General features: G+C 39.0%; 2 protein-coding genes across 2 annotated transcripts in view; one reads left to right on the forward strand and one right to left on the reverse strand.

Annotated features, from left to right (window-relative positions):
• The window catches only part of SNAP23 (synaptosome associated protein 23), a 143,782-nt gene that overhangs the window by 61,988 nt on the left and 57,225 nt on the right, over nucleotides 1–24,569 (forward strand). The window lies entirely within an intron of this gene.
• The window catches only part of ZNF106 (zinc finger protein 106), a 59,079-nt gene that overhangs the window by 24,937 nt on the left and 9,573 nt on the right, over nucleotides 1–24,569 (reverse strand). Inside the window, 6 exon segments of the mRNA XM_079767589.1 lie at nucleotides 60–129; nucleotides 1,791–2,421; nucleotides 4,148–6,286; nucleotides 8,738–8,938; nucleotides 14,290–14,351; nucleotides 20,613–20,698. Coding sequence (XP_079623715.1) covers nucleotides 60–129; nucleotides 1,791–2,421; nucleotides 4,148–6,286; nucleotides 8,738–8,938; nucleotides 14,290–14,351; nucleotides 20,613–20,666 — 3,157 coding nt within the window. The 5' untranslated portion in view covers nucleotides 20,667–20,698.

Consider the following 24,569-nt stretch of genomic DNA (forward strand, 5'->3'; position numbering starts at 1 on the left):
TAAAAAGGCTGAATTGCTAAAAGAACAATTTCCATCTGCCAGAATATTCTGCACTATACCTTTCTTTCCTTTAATTTTCCTTCTTTTATTTTTTCTCTCAAGACTTGGGAGTTCAGGAGAAGATCCATCCTGAGGAAATACAGAAAATTGAATAATATTAAATATATAATGGCCATTATCCAGAGAGGGGGGAAAAAGAATTAGTTCTGAGATAGTCATACAATATTCTTTATTATTTTTACCATCACTAACAGGATAATAGAAGTCTCCTGTGCATGATATGAACTAAAATATTAGCTGAATAAATATATACATATGATTTTTTTTTAAAATCTAAGGTCAAGTACCTTTTTAGCATTTTAGAGGTATTAAACCCCACAGGGCAGAGGCAAAGCATTTCATACCTTGGTAAAGCAAGACCTAGAAGCATGGACAAAACCAGTGATACATATATCTGATTTCAGAGTGGCACAGTTTCTACTTTAAATTTCAGCAATAAAATATTTACAATGAAAAGCTAAAGAGTCTATTGAGACAAACCCTAAGATATTGGCTTTGTCATAGAACAATCTCTCACCCAACTACAGTATCTAGCTCAAAGGGGGGCAGAGCTGGAATTTGAATCCAGGCCTACAGCCCAAGCCCTTATTCGCTCTGTTATATTATACTAGAGGCCCGCTGCACAAATTCGTGCACCAGTGGGGTCCCTCAGCCTGGCCTGCGGGATAGAGTCAAAACCGGCTCTCCAACATCCCGAGGGGTCCTGGATTGTGAGAGGGCGCAGGCTGAGGGACCCCACCGGTACATGACTGGGGCCGGAGGGATACAGGAGGTCACCAGGGTGTGTCCAGCCCATCTCACTCAGGTCAGACTCCAGCAGCAAGCTAACCTACCAGTCGGAACGTCTGCCCCCTGGTGGTCAGTACACATCATAGTGACTGGTTGACCAGTCAACTGTCTGCACCCGGTGGTCAGTGCACATCATGGCAAGCAGTTGAGCGGCCTTAGCATATCATTAGCATATTATGCTTTGATTGGTTGAATGGCCAACCAGATGACAGGACACTTAGCATATTAGGCTTTTATTATATAGGATTGCCTCAGTATTAAAGGAAATAGCCCATTTTCTCACAGTGCTAGATTCCAGATTGTATTACTGTCACAATTCTTTCTTTTCAAAAAAGGTTTCTGAAAGAGTTAAGCAATATTAGCAACAGAGATGCCAGAACAGAAGTGGTGTCAGTGAAGGAGCGGATTCTGAAAGGCCATGATGGATAAATGAAGTACAAAAGACAGAGTAACGGAGACTACAAATATTTCTAAGACTATGCTTATATAGATGCACTCCAGTAGCATTAAAACTCGGTGTTAAGCCTAAAACTGCTAGATCCAACAAGCCTGCATGCCCTCTGAAGGCAAGACTAGAATGCCTTTCTTCAGCAGCCGTACAGAATGCATCATGGAAACAGATAAAGTTACAGCTGAAGATGTGGCTTACTCCTTGTCAGGTGGTATAAAAATGATTGGCTTGATGACTAATTTTAGAGATGACTTCATATTTTCCTAGTACTGTACAATCATATTCAATTACATCGAACTTAGTAGAATTACTCAGTGAAAGAAAACAGTAGAATAATCTGAAAGAGTAAGAACCTCACAAGTCTTCTATGCCAGAGTAGGGAGAACCACAACCCTAGACACCCAAGGAAAATTAAACCGTTAAATCTTCCTTACAATATCCAAGTCACCACATAAAATGTTCTACAAAAGACACAGGGAATCATACTCACTCCAGTGGCTCTTCGTTTCTTTCTAATGTTCTGACCGTCATTTTGTTCAGCACCAGAGGTACAGCTACTATCTGTGCCTGCATCTGCCAAACTGGAGCCTGCAAGAGCTGAGGATGCATATGATGATAAAGAGTTTCCTTCTCCATTACTCTCCTTGGCACTCGGATTCTCTGAAGGTGGTCCAGAACTCGCCTGGCTGTTCAGGTCTTTTGTCAAATGCATCAAAGATTTTGCACAGTCCGAGGGTAATTGTGCACTGTGCCGCCTTCGAGGAGCAACCTTTTCAGCCCTTTCACCTGTTCTCAGGGAAGCAGCCAGAGGTGTCACCTCCTGCTTAGGGCCCACCGTTGATTTTTGACTCTGTGCAGCCCTCAATGAGTTAGTAGGTGAAAAAATCCGCTGGGGCTCATTTTCTTTGCCTGCACCTTCCTCACTGAAGAAGCTATACACAGGCGCCCTGTCCATGATCACACTGCTCTCAGAAAGGCTTCGTTTCCTTGCCAATCCAGGAGAGGAAGAAATGGACACATCTTCCCACTGGAATCCTTCTAGATTGGACAGATCAGGCTCCTCATCCAAATCCAGGACCTCTTGTTCATTTTGAACTAGAGGCACCATTTCTATGCCAAACCTTAAGAAAGAAAGAAAGAAATCATAAATCCAACACGGTTGAGAGAAGGGAGCACCAGTTTGTGTTCCAGCCTCTGCTGTGCACTGAAATGACAAACATAAGTAAGATGGTTCGGCCCAAGGAGCTCAGTCTGAGAGCTTTACGTAAATAACCAGTGTGAGTTTTGTAGTGTAAGTATTGTAAAGCAAGACACAGATAGAAGTCTAAATTAGTGATTGTTACTAAATTAGAATTAGTATACAGCGATGAGAACATGAGAAAGTAAAAATTGAGGTTTTTATTTAATATGGAGCTTGAAACCAACAAGTACATAATTTTAATAACAAACAAAACTAACAGAAATGTCTATTAAGCATTCACAAATGTCAGACATTATACTAAGAACTTTATATTTGTTTTTTTGTTGTTGTTGAATATGTCTTACTGATTTTTTAGAGAGAGAAGGAGGAGGAAGGAGTGAGAGAAACACCGATGTGAGAAATATCAATCAGTTGCCTCCTGTACACACCTGACTGGGTATGTGCCCTGACTTGAACTGTGCACAGGATAATGCTCAACCAACTGAGCCACATCGGCCAGGGCAGAGCTTTATACAGGCAGTCCTCGGGTTACGTTGGAGATCCGATCCTGCGGTGCGACGTAACGCGATTTTCGCCATAAGTCAGAACACACCTACGTCACTCACATAAAGCACATGCACAGCCGTAATTGAGTGAAACAGTAAAAAAAATTTAAAAGAAAGATAACAATTCCTGACCTTTTCTTGTGGTAAATAAATAATAAAAAACATAAAGCACATATGTACATACAACTTTTTTCTTTTTATAAATAAATGGGAGATGGCGATGTAACCACAAAACAACGTACGTCGAGTCCGACGTAACCCGAGGACTGCCTGTATTTGTAATCTCAATATTCACAAGTTATGGAAAGGAAAAGGGGGTACAATAAATACATTATTTCAATAAGGATAGAAATGTAACTGTAATCAGCAGGATGATGTTCAAGTAGCAAATCTGTTGAATGCTACTTTACCATTCAGAAAGTTTCGTACCTCAACATCAGATGATTAGCCAAATTATTACACAAGCACTTAAGAAAAAATACTTTGTGATCACACGTATAATGCCCAGAGTAAATACAAAAGGGTAAAGATTCTAGGTAAAAGAGAATGAGAATTGTTATACTTAAAGTTGCATCACTCAATGAAGATCTACAGATAAGAATCAGATTTATATACTTTTTAATGCTGTTACTTTCTGGCCCCTAAAGCCAAAGTGCAGGATTTCTGATTTTTTTACTATGTCCCCAGCTCATTTCTCAGAAGTAGTGTGCTTCTTTTTAACCTAAATTTCCTGCTAGGAAACACTTTATTCCATTTGTTATAGAGTAGCAGTCACTCTGATAGTTAAATCCGACATTCACAACACATTTTAAAAAACTGATTATTAGAGGAAGGGAAGGAGGGAGGGAGGAAGGGAGGGAGGAACATTGATTTGTTGTTCCACTTACTTATGCATTCATTGGTTGATTCTTGTATGTGCCCTGACCAGAGATTGAACCCACAACTTTGGTGTATCAGAACGACGCTCTAACCAACTGAGCTACCAGGCCAGGGCACACGTATTTTTTGCAAACATTTAATTAAATATAACAAGAATTCTTCTCCTGACCAGGGTCAAAGGGTAAACTTGAAGAGAAATGGATACTGAAAAGCAGCACATACCTGGGTAAGCCTTTGCCTAGCTCTTGCTTTTTCTTGGTTACTTGATGAATGACCTGTTCCCAGTTGACATTTCTCCGAGATGCATTTAGAATCTGCCGAAGGGTTGGCTTGAGCCCAGATTCCTTCTCTGCGTCACTCTTTCGATGGCCACTAATATTGCGAATGCGGCGAGCACTATTGAGGTTTGGCTCGGGAAGGTGTGCTCCAGTTTTGCTCTTCAAACTAATGTGCCGGGTGAGATCTCTTTGGAGTGACGCAGGGAAGCCCAGCTTACTTAGTTCAGGCAGGAGAAGGCCTGAGGGCTGAGTTATATCAGTCTTTTGAAGCTCTGCATCCAAGCTGGTATTCTCAAAGCCTTCTGTTTCATAAGATACGTGAGATTTAACAGACTCATCAACCTGTCCATCTTCTAGAGAGGCTTTTAAGTCTAGTAGTAAACCAGAGTGTGGACTGGCAACAGATGTCATTTGTAACCCAGATTCTTTCTGGTGAACTACTGACTCACATGGGGAAGCGGATAGTTTTCTAGGTGTTTTCAGGTTTGGGCGCTCTCCCTCTTTCTCATCAGCATTTTGAGTGCTGCAGGATAAGACTTCTGTAGTTGCAGAATCCAGGGTTCCAATTTTTGTTCCATGCTTTTCCACCTCAGCTATTTCTCCATCACTCCCATCTTCTAATGAGTGTACTTGAAACTCAATCTTCAAAGATCCTTTTTCGGACTCTTCTACATTCCTACTTGCTTTTTCATAGTTCCTGGTCCTTTTAGAAGTGCTAAGAAGCGGATCTTGCAATGACTCATGAAACTGTAGCACCTCTTTGGCTTTTTGTAGTGTATCACTTAAATTTTCATCAGATTCCCTCTGAGTGCCAAACCTATTTTTATTCCCTTTTAAAACACGAGGACATGAACTTTGCAATTTGGACCTGTAAGAAGAGCCATGATTATCTTCCCCCTTGTGTTTGTTTAAGGAATTTGAATGTTTTCCAGGAAAAAAATAATTCGCTTTGGTGTTTTTTGAGGGATTCTTTGAATCTTGCTTTTGAGGGACTGATTTAGTGACTGGAATTGGAAGAAGTGGGGATTTTAATGATGGCATCTTATTTAAGTTATACGCTTGCTCGGGTTTTTCTGTAATGCAGCCAGAAGTGGCTTTGTGATTAAGAGATCCAGTATGTGTTTCTTTTTGTGTTTTCAATATTGGGGAATTATTTGTTTCATCAATTTGGGACGCTTGTGTTCCTTGGATTAAGGTAAAATCAAAGAAAGGCTTATCTATCACTTCTGACTTGTTCCCAGTGACGTCCTTCATTCCTGATTGTAAATCCAGAGCCTTCTGGGACGGGTAAGGAGTCCAGCGACGGTGCTTTTCCCTTGCGACACTGCCGTTCTTCCCACCCATTCTGGAAGCTATGGTCTCCGTCTGTTTAGTGGTTTGGCTTTCTGGCTGCTCAAAATTGAAGTCAAATAAGCTTTGTGAGGAAAATTTATCACTTGTATATTCTTCAGAAGGACCTCTGTATGTGGCAACTGTACTAACTTTGTCATTTTCTTGCCGCTGCCATTTATATCTCTCTTGATTGTATTTGTTTGACTTGGATTTCTTGTTCCACGGCTTAGCCATGTCTTCCATTTGACAGTTAGAATTTCTGTTTCTGCCTGGTTGAAATTTGTCTCCAGGACTACTGTAATTCCAACTATTTGTACTGCGTACATTGGATTTCCAGTTTCCGTTACTGCTGTTCACATGCCAACTGGAAAAGCCACCTGTTCCTTCAGAATGCCAGCTGGAATTCCTTCCTGTACCACTGTGATTCCAATCTACCGTTCCATTATTTGAATGCCAACCACCTCCAGAATTACTATGGTTATGAAACCAAGTTGAGGAGCCTCCTGCAACACCCTTATGCCACCCTCTTGGTCCAGCACCATTCCTCAAAGAATGTGCAAAGCTGTTTTTCCTAGTATTACTAAAGCCATCTTTCTCCCACTTCCAATCCCGCTGAGGAGGTCCCCGATGATGCCATGCTGGCTGGCTGTAGCTCTCTCTGTCTTGGTAAGGAATTCTGTCGTCTCGTCTCCGCTGGAGCTGCCTGTCATCAGACTTTATTTCTTGGCTGCCACTGGCAGGTTCATCTTGTCTGAAAGAAAAAGTTTTTCATTACTGATTTAAAGGAATTCTTTTACTTCCTTTAAAGGCATAACCCACCAAACTTCCCCTCGACCTCCCTCCCCTGTTACTTAGACTATTTTGTAATATAGAGTCCATTTTTTATTTTTAATAGTAGTTGCTGGCCAGGGCCAGCATTTTAAAAATAAAACCAATTATATTTTGCAGCTATGGTTAGTTATCATAATTAATACAATTTAAGTTCAGCTGCTCTTAATATTATGATTTATCCAGTTGTTGGTTCTTTCTGGGAAAAAAAACCCAATTTCTTAACCTATTTTAAATGGTAAGATTTTACTATAATCATGTTCATTAATAAACACTTTCAATGACTGTTAGTAGAGAATGAAAACTTGTATGCACTGTTCCTATTCCTGAAGGGCTTACAACCTAGTTGATAAAATATGGTCACAGAGTAAAATAGCACAAAACAAATAAGCAGCACCCACAATAAGTGCTATAAGGCGTTCCATGTGCTAGAGGTTTTTATAAAGAAGCTACGGCTGTATGAACTATTCATGTTAGACAAGGAGCTCACAGAAATGTGATTAAATTTAAGTAAACATCACAGGAATATGTGTAAAATTATATTCTCTACAAACTCCCTATGGTATGCCTAGCATAGTGCTTAGCATATGGAAGGTGCTCAAAAAATTGAGTAATACTAGATAAAATTTATTGAGTACCTACTAATTGTCAGGCATTTAATGCTTAGCATTTTATATAAATTATATCATTTAATTTCACAACTCTGAAACAAATATTCTTATTATTCCTACTTTTTAGCTGAGGAAACCGAGGATTAGAGAAGTAATTTGTCCAGAATAGCACAGAATAGTAAGTGGTATAACAAGAGATTTGGACCTTGACAGTTAGTCTCCACTCTCAGCCACTAGGCCTTGATAGAATGAATATCCCAAAACAAAGTTTCTATAGTTGGGTTCCCTGTTCTGAACTTGACATGAATCTTAAACTCAGTACTGACTTTATTTTTTTTTAATATATTTTTATTGATTTCAGAGAGGAAGGGGAGGTGGAGAGAGAGACAGAAACATCAATGATGAGAGAAAATCATTGATCGGCTGCCTCCTGCACATCCCCAAGTGGGGATCGAGTCCACAACCCGGGCATGTGCCGGGATCCAACTGTGACCTCCTGGTTCATAGGTCGACACACATCCGCTGAGCCATGTAGGCCAGGCTCAGTACTGACTTTAATTGGCTCTAAAAGCTTCTAATGTCTTCGAGATTAGAAGTTAACTATAATAATTAGAAGTTACCTATAACATGAATTTACTGAGAAGCTCTTTTACCCTCTAACTTCATGTTTAATCTTCACACAGATAAGCTAACAATGGCACAAGAGTGTAATAACCAAAATAGAAGTTAGTCTCCTAGAGGCACTACCAGCACCTTAAAACAAGAGTAAAGTACAGCTACACTGAAAGTAGTGAGAATGTCATTTGAAGGACTGAACAATTAAAGAACCAAGTTGCCAATGACATTTTAAAACTAAGAAAGTCTCCTTCAAGGACTTGTTCAAAACGCATTTAACATATAAAGTAAAAATTACTTTATTTTTACATTCAAACCTCTAACTAAAAATGAAAGGTAGACCAGATATAACTATTACTCAAGAAGGATCTCTAAAATGTTTTTTAGAATTTGAAATGTTTCTCATCATGCCCTAGGACTTGCAAAATTACCCCATCTCATAACTGGTTCTCTCTTTTACTCATATCTGAAAATTTCTGCTTCAATAATTAAAGTATTTAGACCACAAATCAGCAATGTTAAAATATAACAAACAGCCTAATACATTAATATAGATGTAGGTATGAAATTAAGTAGTACAAGCAGGAAAACTTATACTGCTGAAATGATCTTGTCAAATTTAAAAGATAAATTTATTCAATAAATATTTACTAAAGCACTTAAACATAAAACGATAAATCAAATATGGTAGAAGCACCATGTTAATTCAATTAAGCAAAACAGTTTTTCCTAAGGGATGCAATAAGAATATTATATAAAATAGTCATATGAAGCTTATATACTAATACTTTTTCTACAAGAAAATTTGGATATCAAATAAAAAGAATTTTTTAATAACCAAAAACTTTGGAACTAATAAAAATAGTCCTAAACAGAGTTATCAACATGGTAAAAATTTCAGATATGTAGCAGCAATAGCTAGCTTTATGTAGGAACAACACTGAGGTGTTTTTTTTTAAGCAAATAGTATAGGAGTTCAAGAAAGCATTCCACTGCCCTTTTATGTATAAGACAGCAACTTCGAGCTAAACTTTACAACTAAGATAAGATTGAATGCTATAGGCTGACAAGTATGGAAATGGAAAACGTATTCTCTACTATCCTATTTCAGATAGGCTTTTTTTAAAAAAATCAAAATCATTACTCACCGACTTTGTTCTTTTCTTTGCTTTATTAACTGAACGAGTTCCTTGTCAAAATAATCTTCTTCTTCTTCTTCTCCCTTTCCATCATCTTCTCTTTCCTGGGCATCGATGTTATCTTTGTGCAACTGGCCAGAAATATGCTTTGCATATGCGGAAAGACCCACTTCTGTGACCCCGCACACCCGGCACTCATGACTGCTGTCCCTAGGGAAAGAGGGAGATGAGGGGCATTCAATTCTCCCCACTGGCATGGCACACTCACCAGATGTACTATAGTTTCCTCTGAAAGACACTGCACACTTTGGCACAGTGGAAAATTAGTGCTAATCAATTTCAATAGTCCTTTCATCCCTTTTAATGAGTTTGTTCATAGTTTACTTTTTAAATGAATTTAAGATTCTTTTCCAGCAATCAAGAGGCAGTACACTTCAGAATAATGTCGTTTAGGAGGAGAAATCTTCTTGAATTGCTGTACTTAAAATCTTGCCAGAGGAAACATGGTGAAAGGGGAGGCAGGGTAGGGGGCTCAGAGCAAACAGAAGTTGCTCTGGAGCACACCCATGGTGCCAGCTGCACTCAGGAAGCCTGGTGACAGCACTTCCATTTAATATCTGGCTCAAGAACTTTCTCCCAGTGAAAGTGAAGGGGTGGAGAAAAGAGTAGGCAGCACAGCCAATCCCAACCGGGTAACTAAATCGAACAGCTGGAGCCCTGCCTGGAATGTGAAGATTCCGGACCCAGGGCAAATGACCAGAGTAGTCTCAGCAAACTTTTTTGGTCTGAATGATACATGTGATCTACATTCTGCATCAGAAGGGCTTATTTTAAAGGGAATGGAAAGCATTTCAGTTGTAGGAAGTCAACAGCTGTGCTAGGCAAATGGTTTTTCTCAAGTTTCAGAATATGCTACAGTTTAGAGAGAAGCAAAACCAAGTTCTTAGTTAAGAAATTGATTGAGCAGACTTTTTCTTTTACTTTACACACACAGTGGTAAAGCTCATCCTTGGCCAGTTCAAGAAGCTGTAGGAGACGAATAATTTAACTGCTTTTTTAGCATCCTGAAATCCCTTGATGGTTCAGCTGTCTATGTGGTCATTAAGAAACCACTCAACTCTTATCGTTTGTGTTGGGGTTACACTAGTGATACTTTTGCATTTCCTATACCGATCTATTAAAAAAACAACAACAACTCAACACAGAAGACATGCTGTCTTTGATAAAAACAGACTGTATGTATATACACGACTCCGTCTTCCCCTCACATATACCCATCAAGACATGGCAGAATTCATGTCAATTAACCAGAAGAGACCTTCAAAACTGAGTACTTCATTTACTAGTTACAAATCACCTAAACATTCATTTTAAAAAAAAAACAACTTATTGAGCAACTACTAAATTCTAGGCACCATGCTAATAAGTAGATGGCTACAAGTTGTCTAGGGTGACAAAATATAAACAAAAAATGCCCACTATGCCCAGTAAATTTAAAAACAAAGAACACATTATTATTTTACTTCACAAGAATCATGGAAAACGCCTCAGAAAAATGGGGAAAATTCATAGTTTTTTGGGCTTTGTAATCTTAAATGCTCTGGATATAATTTTTGACATTAAGATTCATTTTAATAAGTTCTAACCAGGTTCCCTGAAAATATCATTACCTGATTACCTTGAATATTAATATTATAATTCCTTCTAATCCTCGAGGAACTTTAATACACTGTTTTCACGAGAGTTTTCCACTACATTTATATACTTAGAAAACAAGCCTTTTCTCACAGCAACACGGAAATAAGTTCAAAATATATAAATATAAATCAACCCAAATGGCAGCATCAGAAGTGTCTGAAGACTGTAGCTAACCTAGAATACATAGTTTATATCATAATAAAAATTTAAATCAACTGAATTTTCTGGTTAGAAAGTCTTTTTGGTTTTAAACTCTCTAAAATTATGGAACATGTTCTAGTCTACTTTTCTATCTAAAAGCTTGCAGAATGCTAACCTGTATATTGCAGTACTAGGAACATCATTCTAAAAGGCATTCTTAAGTAAAATCCCTGATTTTATACTTACTTCTAAAATGCAGACAATTTTCCTCATGTCCAAACTATCGAAATCCCTCTCTCTTTAAAGACATAACTGGAAGGCCACACTGACTTTTTAAAATATTAAGGAATGTAGTGTAAAGTAGGCAGTATTTAACTCTGTTAAAAATAAACATTCATATTCATAAACCCACACACTTTGCAATCTCCGAAGCACAAGCATATGTTGGACATGTAATAGACACTTAAACACAGATTTTTAAAACATTTCTGCTTTCTTGCAAAAACTAATTATTAACCATGGTTCCTAAGTTATTCGATAGAAAAACACCTGAAGAGATCCTGCCCAAAAGGGTACAGGCAACATAAAAATTAACAATGGAAACAAGTTATCAAAAAACAGAAATCCCTAACATTTTTCTTATAAATAAAATCTAGTTTAAAGAAGAGAGAGATAAGCTTTACAAGAAACTTCAAAAAGAGAAAAGAGGATCCATATTTATCTATGGAAAGAACGGAGTAGGTCAACCACAAGTCCTAAAAATTAGAACATATCTGTGTCTGGAGACAAGCATATTCTATACACAATATGCACTCATGCTTCCATAGATGGTGCCTGGGAAAGCACATGTTTTAAAAAGTTAACAGCAAATTAAATAAAATCATAATAATGAGACTTTTTAGTTCTTTATCAATAACCAGTTAAAATATTACTTTATATAAGTATATAAAGTAATTCTTGGGAAAAAGTACTGCTTTACTTTGACTAATAAAGGCAAAAATTCTCCTCAGGGCGTGCAAAGGGCCAAAATTAGCTTCATCCTGTTACCACCCAATTTCCTCTCGTGTGTGAAAGGCAAAGCCTTAAGATATTCTAGCCATAAGCTTTTCTTTATTAAGCTTGCTCTAACTATACCACAACAGCTGGTTGATAAATAAAGGTTTGTGCCTTTTTCATAGCATCTATCCATAGAAACTACTTTCAGGCCACACATCTGAACAAGTATATTAGGAAAAAAAATAAGGAAATGCTTCAGATGTCCACAATTATGAACCAAATAAGACAAGTTATTTAATTCTCAATCAAGCTGGCATTCAAAACCTAAAAAATATGCTCTTTACATTTTTAACCCGATCACAACCACAAGTTATAGTGATACAAATATAAAAAGAAACGGGAAGCTGTAACATCAGAAAGCCAGCATTTAAACATGAAATTCAGAGAGGGAAAAAAATCACAAACTGATGATAAAAAGAAAAATAAATAATAATTGATAACTATTTGTCTCTATGCATAAACTAATGGTAACTGCTGTCCCTACAGTAAATGCTCCAAGTAAGTAGATGATTTGAGATTTTGGGGTTTTTTTTTTATAGTTTTGTCAACTGTTTTTTCTTGCTATCTGCTTGCCTTCTCCCTTATAATTTGTTATAGGCCAGAAAACCATATATAACATTAGCATTGTATCTAAAAAATCCTATATAATAAAAGGCTAATATGCAAATCGATCGAACAACAGAATGGTTGGTCGCTATGATGTGCACTAACCACCAGGGGGCAGACCCTTAATAGGAGCTGCCCCCTGGTGGTCAGTGCACTCCCACCGGGGGAGCACCGCTCAGCCAGAAGCTGGGCTCACAGCTGGTGAGCACAGCAGCGGTGGCGGGAGCCTCTCTCGCCTCCATGGCAGTGCTAAGAACCCCTCAGGGGATGTCTGACTGCCGGGGACCTCCTCCCCTCCCCCAGTGCATGAATGTCGTGCACCAGGCCTCTAGAGAGTAAATAAGTACTAAAGTGCTCTCCTCTAAATAAAAAGAGTTTGGGTGTTAAAGCGGACATTTATATTGTCAGCTCAGAGACTTCTAATGCTTTCTCTTTAATTATTTGACTATGCTCCAAATAACAAAATGGTAGATAAATTCTCCATGGCAGTTAAATTCTCCATTGGAGGAAGGAAAAACAAGTTACAAAATAATACATATATATAGCTGTGTTTCAGTTATGTTAGTAAGACAAAATGTGTGTGTATAGCTAAATATAAATCTATGTATACACACAGAAAGAGGTTTGGATAGGATATACACTGAACTGCTGACTTTCTTCTAAGAGGAGAGTAGGAGTTGGGGCTTGAGAGGGGGTGGGGAGTGTTAGATGACTTCTACTTTTTTTACTTATGATTCTGTATTGATTATGAACATGAATCTTAATCAAAATTAGTGATCTTTGAATATAATGGGCTTTAATCTACCAATAAAATCAACTTCTCTCCTAATGACTAGATTTATTGACCTCATTTGTTTTATTTTATAATATAGTCAGGTGGCAGGAAAATAGCCCAGAATAAGGTGAATTCCTGAAGGAAGTTTGTTGGAAATGGGATTCAGTAATTAAGATAGCCCATATATAGTTGAAAGTTGACTATTTCATAGGTTCCCAATAATAATGAGTTAAAGATGATATATATTCAAGGTTATAAGGGCTCTCCACGCTAAAACAGAGTGAAAGGCTCATACTGCTGCTAAGACCTAACCTTCACACAGTAAATGGAAAACTCCACTCATATGCCAAACAGCTGCTGAAAGTTTAATCACATATTAATTTGCTCACACAATCTAAAACTGTATTACTTAAAATACATATAACTCCAAATGGCTTAGGTTGGCATCTGAACAAATAGTTACTGCTTGTAACTATTATGCATGGAATCTACATATATAAAAGGCTAATATGCAAAGTGTCCCCTCGGGAGTTCGACCGTGAGTTCGATCGCTCACTATGACGTGCGCTGACCACCAGGGGGTGACACAAAATGAAGGAAGGCCCTGATTGGCCTTGATTGCCAGCCAGGCATAGAGACCCTACCTGTGCACAATTTTGTGCACCGGGCCTCTAGTAAGATATAATTAATATTTCTCAGTTCCCCAATGTTTATGTTTCATATTGCCTTCAAATTTCAAATTCACAAAAGTCAAAACATCAGAAAAAGGAACCATAGAAGAAAAAAATGACAATGGAATACACACATATGCTACATTTAATTTTTTAAAGGTGCTTGCTTACTAGATTTTGTTTCCTTAAACACCTCAAGCCTTATATCACAAAACAGCACTCTGATCTTACACTAATGAGATTCTGTACTATTTAGCAGACTTTGGACTTTTCAGACTATTCTAGCAACACTAAAGGTTTATTGCATGCAATAAGATGTCCTAATTGCAAGGCTGGTGTGTAGGAATGACAAAGCTTGCTAGCTTATCCCAATACACCTTTGTTATAATCTACTTACTATAGCTGCTGTGAATTCTACACATTTGAGATGCACAAAGATTTAATCTTTTTGAATGAAAAAAAATCTGTTGTACATGTTATTAATTTTAAAAGATAGTTCTATGCCCTAAGATAATATTCATTTATGAAGGATAACTATGAAACAGGCTGACAGGTCTCATCATCCTCAGCTCCCCCCACATTCAGAAGTTTATGGAAGACAGCGGTTCCCATACCTGCCCTTCAGGTTCTCAAGTTCCCTGTGATGCAACATGCTCCTCATGTGTTCGTCCATCTCCTTCAAAATTAAAGAAAGCAGATTAAACTAAGGGGGATTGTGTTGTGAAAAAATAAATTCCTCTGTTAATGTTCAATCAACAATAGGGACTCAAGCTCATAGTGTCAAAAGTCTTTGTGGTTACTCTTCTCAATTCAATATTGTAATCAGTTCCTTATAAGATATTTCTTTAGCTATGTTCTATTTTCGAATAAAGGAATTTTAAAGAAAGGCCCATATAAGTGGCTTTCTAAAAAGGTTAGAAAGTATATTGTTTTTAGAAGACAAAAACTTTATGAATAAACTAAAGGCCCGGTGCACAAATTCGTGCATGGGTGGGGTCCCTCGGCCTGGCCGACGGGGCTGATCGGGGCCGCAAGAGGTTGGCCGGCTGGGGGGAGAGACTGTGGAAGGTTGGCCAGCCAGCCCTATCGGAGCTGGTCGGCCAGAGGGACTGCAGGAGGTTGGCTGTAGGAGCACACTGACCACCAGGGGGAAGCTCCTGCATTGAGCGACTGCCCCCTGGTGGTCAGTGCGTGTCATAGTGACCTATCGACTGGTCATTCAATCATTCAGTCACTTAGGCTTTTATATATATAGATTATGTGAGCCTGACTGGTATGGCTCAGTGGTTGAACATCAACCTATGAACCAGGAGATCACAAATTTGATTCCTGGTCAAGGCACATGCTTGGGTTGTGGGCTCGATCCCCAGTGTGGGGAGTGCAGGAGGCAGCTGATCAATGATTCTCTCATCATTGATGTTTCTATCTCTCTCTCCCTCCCCCATTCTCTCTGAAATAAATTTAAAAATATATGTTTTTAAAAAAATAAATTATGTGGGTTAAATTCTATCCCAATATAAGGAATTCACTAAAGTTTATTTTTTTAAAAAAACTCTGAAATCATATAAATTCTCAACTATAGGACTACTTTTCTACATATTCTCTTTCCCCACCCGAGAGTTTTTCAAAAGTAAGTTACAACTCATATTCATGTCTTGGACTGGGCCTGGCATATAATTTTCAATATCTGTTAAATGAACAGATGGATACATCAATTCTATACAGAACTTATGGATATAACAGAACTTCTCTATGATTGATCATGAACTTTTTATAAATACTTTGAACACAGCAGCTTAATCACGCCTTCATCTTCACTGCCTGCTGCCCCTATTTGATTTGTTTGGTTCTAAAGAAAAGTTTCAAAATTTACTAGGTTCTCCCCTTTCTGTATCCACCCTTTTTGGGAAGATAATTAAATCTGTGGTAAGAGCTTCCACTTTAAAACATGCACATGTATATGCACATACCTCAAAAAGCTGTAAATATCTATCCCTTTGCCATGTCAAAGTATTATATAGCCAGTATGCCATAAAAGGGAATGGTTTTTAGCCCTAGCCAGTTTGCCATATAAATTTTGGAGAGTTTTTTTCTAGGTCTGTGAAATATGCCATTAGTATTTTAATGGGGATTGCATTAAATCTATAGATTGCTTTGGGTAAGCCCTATCTGGTTTGACTTAATGGATAGAGCGTCAGCCTGCGGACTGAAGGGTCCCAGGTTCGATTCCACTCAAGGGCACATGCCTCGGTTGCAGGCTTGATCCCCAGTGTGGGGCATGCAGGAAGCAGCCGATTGGTGATTCTCTCCCTCTCTCTGAAATCAATTTTTTTAAAAATGTAGAGAATGGCTTTTACATATATTATTAGCCGTATTGAGTATTGCTATTAGCTATGCCCTGTGCTTAAGTGACTCAAACATTTTCTCACTTGAACTGCAAAACACTGCTGAGGGAGTATTATCCTATATAATAAAAGCCTAATATGCAAATTGACCAAACGGCGGAACAACCAGTCGCTATGATGAGCACTGACCACCAGGGGGCAGATGCTCAATGCAGGAGCTGCCCTGAGCTCACAGGCCCCAGGCAAGCCAAGGCAGGTGCCAGCAGGGCCCCCCAATCGCCCCACTGGTCGCCCCACAGATCGGCCCTGATCACCAGCCAGGCCTAGGGATGCTACCCATGCATGAATTTCGTACACTGGGCATCTAGTTCATTTCATAAAGACACAAACATGCAGAGAAGCTAATTCATTTATTCTGCAAACATTTACCAGGTGCTTATTATCAAGGACAGAGCTAGGCATTAAAGGGGTAAATATGAAAATGTTCCCATTCTTGTCTTCTCAGAGTCATAATCAAGTGGTCAAACTGGGACTCAAACCCTGGCAGATCTGACACCAAAGCCAATATTTCAAATAGCATGCTACATTGTAAATATCTAGTGCCTTGAGATTTTTCATTAGATACAGTTCGTTTGTCAAAAAGTATACAACAACCTAACATGCTAGTCTTAATTCAAGTTATCTACTACAGAGTGACAAACAAGGCTGGGTTTCAAAACACTCCCTTAAACAGCAATTCTGCTAAAGATGACAGTCGTTTCCTCTTGCCTCTACAAATGCTTCATTTGGAGGGGACAGCTTTACAGGGGACCCCTTCTAACTACAACTGATTTGCCACTAACTAGAATGAATAGTTAGAAATGAAAACTGAGTCGAGTTAGTGGCATAACACAGAATGAAAAAAATCCATGAACAATACACAACAACTGCTCAAATCCCTGTTGATTGTTCAATTTTTTCCTTGGATTATATTACATATGCCAAGGCCCTGGTTAGGTAGATCAGTTGGTTAAAGCATTGTCCCTATGTGCCAAGGTTTCGGGTTCAATTTCTGTCAGGGCACATAAAAGAATAAACCAATGAATTCATAAATAGGTGAAACATAAAAATTCATCTCTCTCTCTCTCTCTCTCCCCCGCCCTCCCTCTTTTCCTCCCCCTCCCCCAAGTCAATAAATAATTTTTTAAAGACTTACATATGCAAAATCCTCTTTTATTGGGCTAAATGTAACTGGATTCAGTTCCTTGCACTGAAACCATTCCTGACCAAAACTGTATTCACTACAAGTTATTCTGATATAAAACCTAATTCTTTATTCTATTTCAATTATAAAAATGTTATCATTCAAAATTAATTTTAAGGTGAGTTGATTGACTAAAACATTTCCCACATCTTTTCCTAAATTTACATATGAAATTCTCTCCCATCTTGCTTTGAGGAATGAATGCAAACAGAAACCCAAATGAGTTCTCAAAATAATTGGTAAAGATCTCCAGGCACAGGATTAAAGTAACACATACCTGCTCAGTTACCAAGCTTCTATTTAGATCCTTTTATATTAATCAGTATTATGTGTGTGTGTGTTAATCCTCACCCAAGAATATGTTTTTATTGATTTTATTTATTTATTTATTTATTTATTTTAGAAAGAGAGGAAGGGAGAGAGAGGTTGCCTCTCGCACGTGCCCCGACTGGAGATCAAACCCACAACCTTTTGGTACACGGATAATACTACAACCAACTGAGCCACCAGGCCAGGGCAGTATCATGTTTTTGTTTGTTTTATTTTAAACTTTTTTATTGCTTTTTTAGAGAGAGAGAGAAAGGGAGAGGGAGAGAGAAAGAGAGAAACACTGATGTGAGAAACATTGATCGGTTGCCTCCTGCACACACCCCAACTGGGGAACGAGCCCATGACCTGAGCATGTGCCCTGGGCATGTGCCCTGACTGGGAATTGAACCAGCAATCTTTTGGTGCACGGGAGGACACTCAACCAAACCACCCTGGCCAGAGCAGTATTATGTTTTTTTTAAAGGGGGGGGGGGGGGGGAGATGGGGGAATTTGATGGGCACACAAATCTGGAAAACAGTATATAATATTTTAAAACTTTTTTTTTGCCCGGCCGGCGTGGCTCAGTGGTTGAGCGTCGACCTATGAACCAGGAGATCATGATTCGATTCCCAGTCAGGGCACATACCCGGGTTGTGGGCTTGATCCCCTGTATTGGGTATGCAGGAGGCAGCCAATCAATGATTCTCTCTTATCATTGATGTTTCTCTCTCTCTCCCTCCCTCTCCCTTCCTCTCTGAAATCAATAAAAATATTTTTTAAAAAATAAAATAACTTTTTAAATATGTATTTTTTAACTCGAGGGCTTTTCAGTCTTTGATAAATTAATGAATATCAAGATACGCAGGGATGGAGTAAACAGCTCATACTTAAAGTCAACCTAAGATTCCTTTCTCCTCCACAGTATATTTGGAAAAACCAGGGTTACACTACTTTGGGAAACTAGAGAGAGCACTGCTTCAACGTAAGTTGTTCATGATCTATCTAAAAATAGTATCAGAGCCCTAACCGGTTTGGCTCAGTGGGTAGAGCATCGGCCTGCAGACTCAAGGGTCCCAGGTTCGATTCCAGTCAAGGGCATGGACCTTGGTTGCAGGCACATCCCCAGTAGGGGGTGTGCAGGAGGCAGCTGATTGATGTTTCCCTCTCATCGATGTTTCTAACTCTCTCCCCCTCTCCCTTCCTCTGTGTAAAAAAATCAATAAAATATATTTTTTAAATAATAATAAAAATTAAAATAGTATCAGAGCTATTTCTTTCAATTAACCTATTATGCTAATTTCTTAGACCACATTAATCTTAACACTTAAATCATGCCATTCCCTTGCTTAAAGGCCTGTAGTTGGCTTTGCTAAGGATAGTCCCAGTCCTTGATTTAACTTCATTATGATCCATATAAAAGTGTGAAGATATTAAAATATGTTTCAAACCAGAGTAGAAGACTTAAAATAACAAAATTATGAAATATCACAAGATAGGGCTGCTACTCCATCAAAGTCTGAGTTCACACCTCTGAGTGTCTATCTATGTACCTTACACTTTATCAATTTCCCATCCCTCCAATCTGAAAGTAGGTAGCCATAAGGGATTTTTGTTTATTGAAAACCTGTGTAAACCCTGATCTAAATTTTTTAAAACTAGAAAAGCAGTTTGTTTTGTTTTTTACTTTTGTAAAAGGCAGCAGGTATATTATTAAACATGATTTTGAAATCTCAACTTAGTTTTCCATCACTAACAGAAATCCTGTAAGGAGAAAAAATTCTTCATCCCAGCCTACTCGATGGATCATAGTCAAACCCCTCAGTCTTGCATTCAACACTGTTTACTGTCTCCACTTACATTACAAATTAAATTACAATCCCACCATCCCCAACACGAAACTGTTTTAATCAGATGAGCCTTCTTACCAACTCCTAGAACTGTTATATGCCATTATACCTCTGTATCTTTGTACACGTTCTCCCACCCAAAATATCTCTTCTCTATTTCTTTCAAACCATCTTACTTCCAAGTATTTTTCATGATAGCTCACAATAATCTTCCCAGTTATCTGAATTCCCAATATTAAAGAACGCCTTAAAAGAATAGAGAAAAAAATTCCTCAATATTTAAGCTAGCTGCACTACTTTGAAAGCAAAGGATAAAGGCAAGAAAAAGCAAAAAGTGAGACAACTTGCAGCTAATTTCCCTAAGGCACAGGAAAATTCTTTTAGTTCTTAAAAATGTCTGGGTTGTTGTTTTTTTTTTGGTGCAATATCCCCACCCTGTGGACATCTAGGATATTATTAATACTATTTCTGCTGCGCTGCACTCTTCACAAGCATAGGCAGAAACGGAATGCAGGTGAACATAATGCTGTATCCTTAGATATTCTCAGCTAATTAGAAAGTAGTATAATCTCAAATAACTTAAATGTTAAGGTATTTTCTCCATAACTATTAACTAAATTTCTCTTTACTACCTACTTTTTTGAGTATCCTCAAATTCTGGGTAGAGGTTTAATAATATAGTTACTGGCTTTATGAGGCAGTAATGAGAAAGAACCTGTAGAATGAGACTATAGGTTTAAGAAAGAAGCATAAATAAAATAGCATTAAAGCTTTTACCCATTGGGCAGGCTAGAAGGGGTCAATGGGGGAAGAGGGAAGACATATGTAATACTTTCAACAATAAAGATTTTTTAAAAATAAAAGCTTTTACCCATCTATAAATTTCATATGATGTCTCTGAAAAAATGACCAGTCATGCCCTGGCCATGTGGTTCAGTGGTAATGCATCGGCCCATGCGCCAAAAGGTCTCGGGTTCAATTCTTGGTCAAGGGCACATACCTGGGTTGCAGGTTTATTCCCCACCCTGGTGGGAGTATGTGCATGAGGCAACCAGTCGATGTGTCTCTCTCACATTGATGCTTCTCTCTCTCTCCCCCTCCTTCCCTCCCTTCTACTCTCTAAAAATCAATGAGGATTAACAACAAAAAAGACCAGTCACAAAGTCTCAGATTCTCCCTCTTCTATTATTACCTTTTTTGAGCTGTACACAATGTTGCACAATATGCATTTTCGTTCTCGTACCATAGTGACCAGATCTGAAGCACTCAACGTCACACCTGCAATGAGGAAGTAACATTTAGTAACCTTTTCCGCCCCCAGATGTCTTCTTAGATTCTTCTTAGCTTGGCCAAAAATACAAGTTTTGCATCTCCCTCACCTCCACCCTGTTCCTCCCCCAGTCTTCTCATCTTGGTAAATGAAAATTGCAATTTTTCAGGTACGCAGGCCAAAACTTTGAGAATCATCGTTGGTCCCTCTTTCTCACCCCATATCCACCCTCACCAGCAAATCCTGCCCCACCTTGAAATATATCCAAAACCCAACTATTCCTCATTACTTAGCATATCATCACAAGGTACTAGCCTACTGATTTGACTTCCTATTTCTACTCTTATCCTTTTACAGTCTATTCTCAAAACAGTAGCCAGAGATTCTCAGAATGAGATTCTTTTAAAATTTAAGTCAGATCACATAATTCCTCTGCTCAGAATCTTTCAATAGATTCCCACCTCATTCAGAGAGGATCCAAAGTCCATGTCATGGGCTACAAAGTCTGTTTCTCACTTTCTCTCTGACTCCATGCCCTACCAGTCTCCCTCTATCCCTCCACTCATTGCCCTCCTTGCTCACACCAGTCATTCCCCTACCTAAGGCTTCTATATTTCCTGTTCTCTCTGCATGAAATAATCTTCCCTAAGATGTCTTTATGGTTCTCATGGCTCACTCTCTCTGGCAGCCTCATCAAGGAGGCCTTTCCTGATCTCCTACAGAATACTTTCTAACCCTCATTTCCACTATTCCCCTATGAACCTGCTTAATTTTTTAATAGCACTGTGGTAGATGGTTTCCATAGATGGCCACAGCCATATCTTCCACCCCATGTACTCTTTTGCAATGTGATCTTGATATCACCACCTATCAAAAGGTGAGTTCAGTCCTAGCCGGTTTGGCTTAGTGGATAGAGCATTGGCCTGCGGAATGAAGGGTCCCAGGTTCGATTCCAGTCAAGGGCACATGCCCGGGTTGCGGGCTCGATCCCCAGTAGGGGGCGTGCAGGAAGCAGCCGATCAACGATTCTCTCTCATCATTGATATTTTTATCTCTCTCTACCTCCCTTCCCCTCTGAAATCAATAAAAATATATATTTTAAAAAATGTGTACATTTGAAAAAGCCGAATGTCAACTAATAAAACAAAGAAGCACACCTTTATGGATACGTACAGTATTATTTAGGCTCCCAATATTGCTAATAATCTCCTAAATCTTAAAATTAACATAAATAAAACTTGTGCTAAGCCTCACAGCATACTTATTCTTCTAATTCCCTTATATCCTAGCATTTACTTCAACTTTAATTATAATTACTGTTTACAAGCAGTATTTGGTTACTTCCTTCAATAAGCATTTACTGAACACCAAGCACTGTCCTAAAAGTTGGGGAAATAGTGGTTAAGAAGTATGTCCAGAAATGTTTTTAATACTGCTTCAAGTTATTAACCATCAAAGCAAAACAGGAACAAAAAATTTAGAAGCAATAGTCAATGAAAGAGTATGACTTTCACCCTGGCCTGTGTGCTCAGTGGTTAGAGCGTCAGCCCATAGACCAAAGGGCCACAGGTTCAATTCCCAGTCAAGAGCATGTACCTGGGTTGCAGGTGGGAGGGTGAGGGGAGTGCAGGAGACAACCAGTCATTGTGTCTTTCACATTGATCTTTCTCTCTTTCTCTCTCTCTCCTCCCCCTACTCCACACTTCCCTCCCTCCCCTTCCACTCTCTGAAAAGCAATGGAAAAAAGTATCAAAATATCCTGGCTCTAGCCGGTTTGGCTCAGTGGATAGAGCAGTGGCCTTCGGACTGAAGAGTCGCAGGTTCGATTCCACTCAAGGGCACATGCCTGGGTTGCGGGCTCGATCCCCAGTAGCGGGCATGCAGGAAGCAGCGGATCAATGAGTCTCACATCATTGATGTTTCTGTCTCTCTCTCCCTCTCCCTTACTCTCTGAAATCAATAAAAATATTACAAAAATAAAAATAAAAAAATCCTGCCCTAACTGGTTTGGCACAATGGATAGAGCATTGGTTCATGGACTGAAGAAGGGTCCCGGGTTCGATTTCGGTCAAGGGCATGTACCTTGGTTGCGGGCTCAATCCCCAGTTGGAGGCATGCAGAAGGCAGCTGGTCAATGTTTCTCTCTCATTGATGTTTGTAACTATCTCTCCCTTCCTCTCTGTAAAAATCAATAAAATATATATTTTTTAATTTTGTTTTTTAAATCCTGAGTGAGGATTAACAATAATAAAAAAAAGTGACTTTCAAAGCAATAGCAGTCCTTGAGGAGTTTTTACATATTTACTCAATTCAAAACTAAGCACAGTGGAAATTGTAGGGTGGAACTGCACCCCCAGGGTGACTTTTCCTCCCCTAGCATATAGCTAGTGGTGAGGTTTGACCTCCAGACCTTTCCTCCCTATAGATAACATATATGCCTCAGTTGTATTTCAGCTCCAGGCCCAGATAAGCAACAAAACCAGCCTCAGGAGGACCAGCTGCATGGAATGAAGACCCTGCCCTGGGGCTGGCCAATCAATCAGTGGAGACCAAAACTCTGAAAGGACACACCTTGAAAGCTTCTGCATATTCTATTGAGATTTTCCCCTGGGATCCCCACCCTAAAACCTCTGCCCTTAAAACCCTTAGGACAGAGGGCCGGGCACACCCCTGGCTTTCCCTTTCTCTCCCCTCCCCCCTCACTCCCCAGGCACTTTACCATTAGCTTCCACTCCCAAGCTCCAAGGGCCCCTCCTTTACCTCTGTAACTTGTTTCCTAAGCCCATTTCTTCTAGCAATGACTTCTTCTACCGCTGTCATTTACCCAATAAATGTTCTCTTATAAAAAAACAACACACGCCCTAACCGGTTTGGCTCAGTGGATAGAGCGTCAGCCTGCGGACTGAAGGGTCCCAGGTTCGATTCCGGTCAAGGGCATGTACCTTGGTTGTGGGCACATCCTCAGTAGGGAGTGTGCAAGAGGCAGCTGAATCGATGTTTCTCTCTCATGGATGTTTCTCTCTATCCCTCTCCTTTCCTCTCTGTAAAAAGTCAATAAAATATATATTTTTTAAAACACACACACACACACTCACAACAAAATCAAAAGGAAAAAAACCAAGTACTAAAATACAAATTGTGGCCCACCTGTGTGGCTCAGTGGTTGAGTGTCAACGTATGAACCAGGAGGTTTCAGTTCCAGTCAGGGCCCTGGGTAGGGCCTGGGGTTGCAGCTCCATCCCCAGTGAGGGACATGCAGGAGGCAGTTGATCAATGATTCTCTCTCATCATTGACGTTTCTCTCTCTCTCTCTCTCTCCCCATCCTTCTCTGAAATTAATAAAAAATATATTTAAATAAAATGCAAATTGTGTTTCTATTTAATAAAACCAAATAGATCACCTCCTAGTAAATGGATAAAGAAATGAAATCATACAGTAAAATCATCCTCTATCAAGCTTTTAACCAAAGGCTCCCTCTTTTTATTCACTTTTTCTTTTCATGAGCTCCATGTTTCTAATCCACGTTTTAAGTGAATTCATTGTCACTTTTGCAAAAAAATCAAAAAGTATTTAATCAATAAGGAAAACCTATTGTTTAAACACTAGGTTGATATGATTCCAGCCAAAGACAAAGGAATTTTAATCTGTACATTCTTAAAATGGGTAAATATATGATTTCCATGAATCTTTCTGAAATACTGAAATTCCTTCTTAGCCTTATACATGAGACCACACAACTCAGAGCTCCAACTGCTTGAGAGGTTAAGTCAAGTAAGTGTATAAAATTCAACTGCTGTCCTCACTTTAACCACCTTACCTTTCCCCCATACCTTTTACATATACCCACTCTAAAATCTTTCCAATTTTCTCCAAGTAAC

This window comes from Cnephaeus nilssonii (genome assembly GCF_951640355.1).
Source record: "Cnephaeus nilssonii genome assembly, chromosome: 4".
NCBI classification, from domain to species: Eukaryota; Metazoa; Chordata; class Mammalia; order Chiroptera; family Vespertilionidae; genus Cnephaeus; species Cnephaeus nilssonii.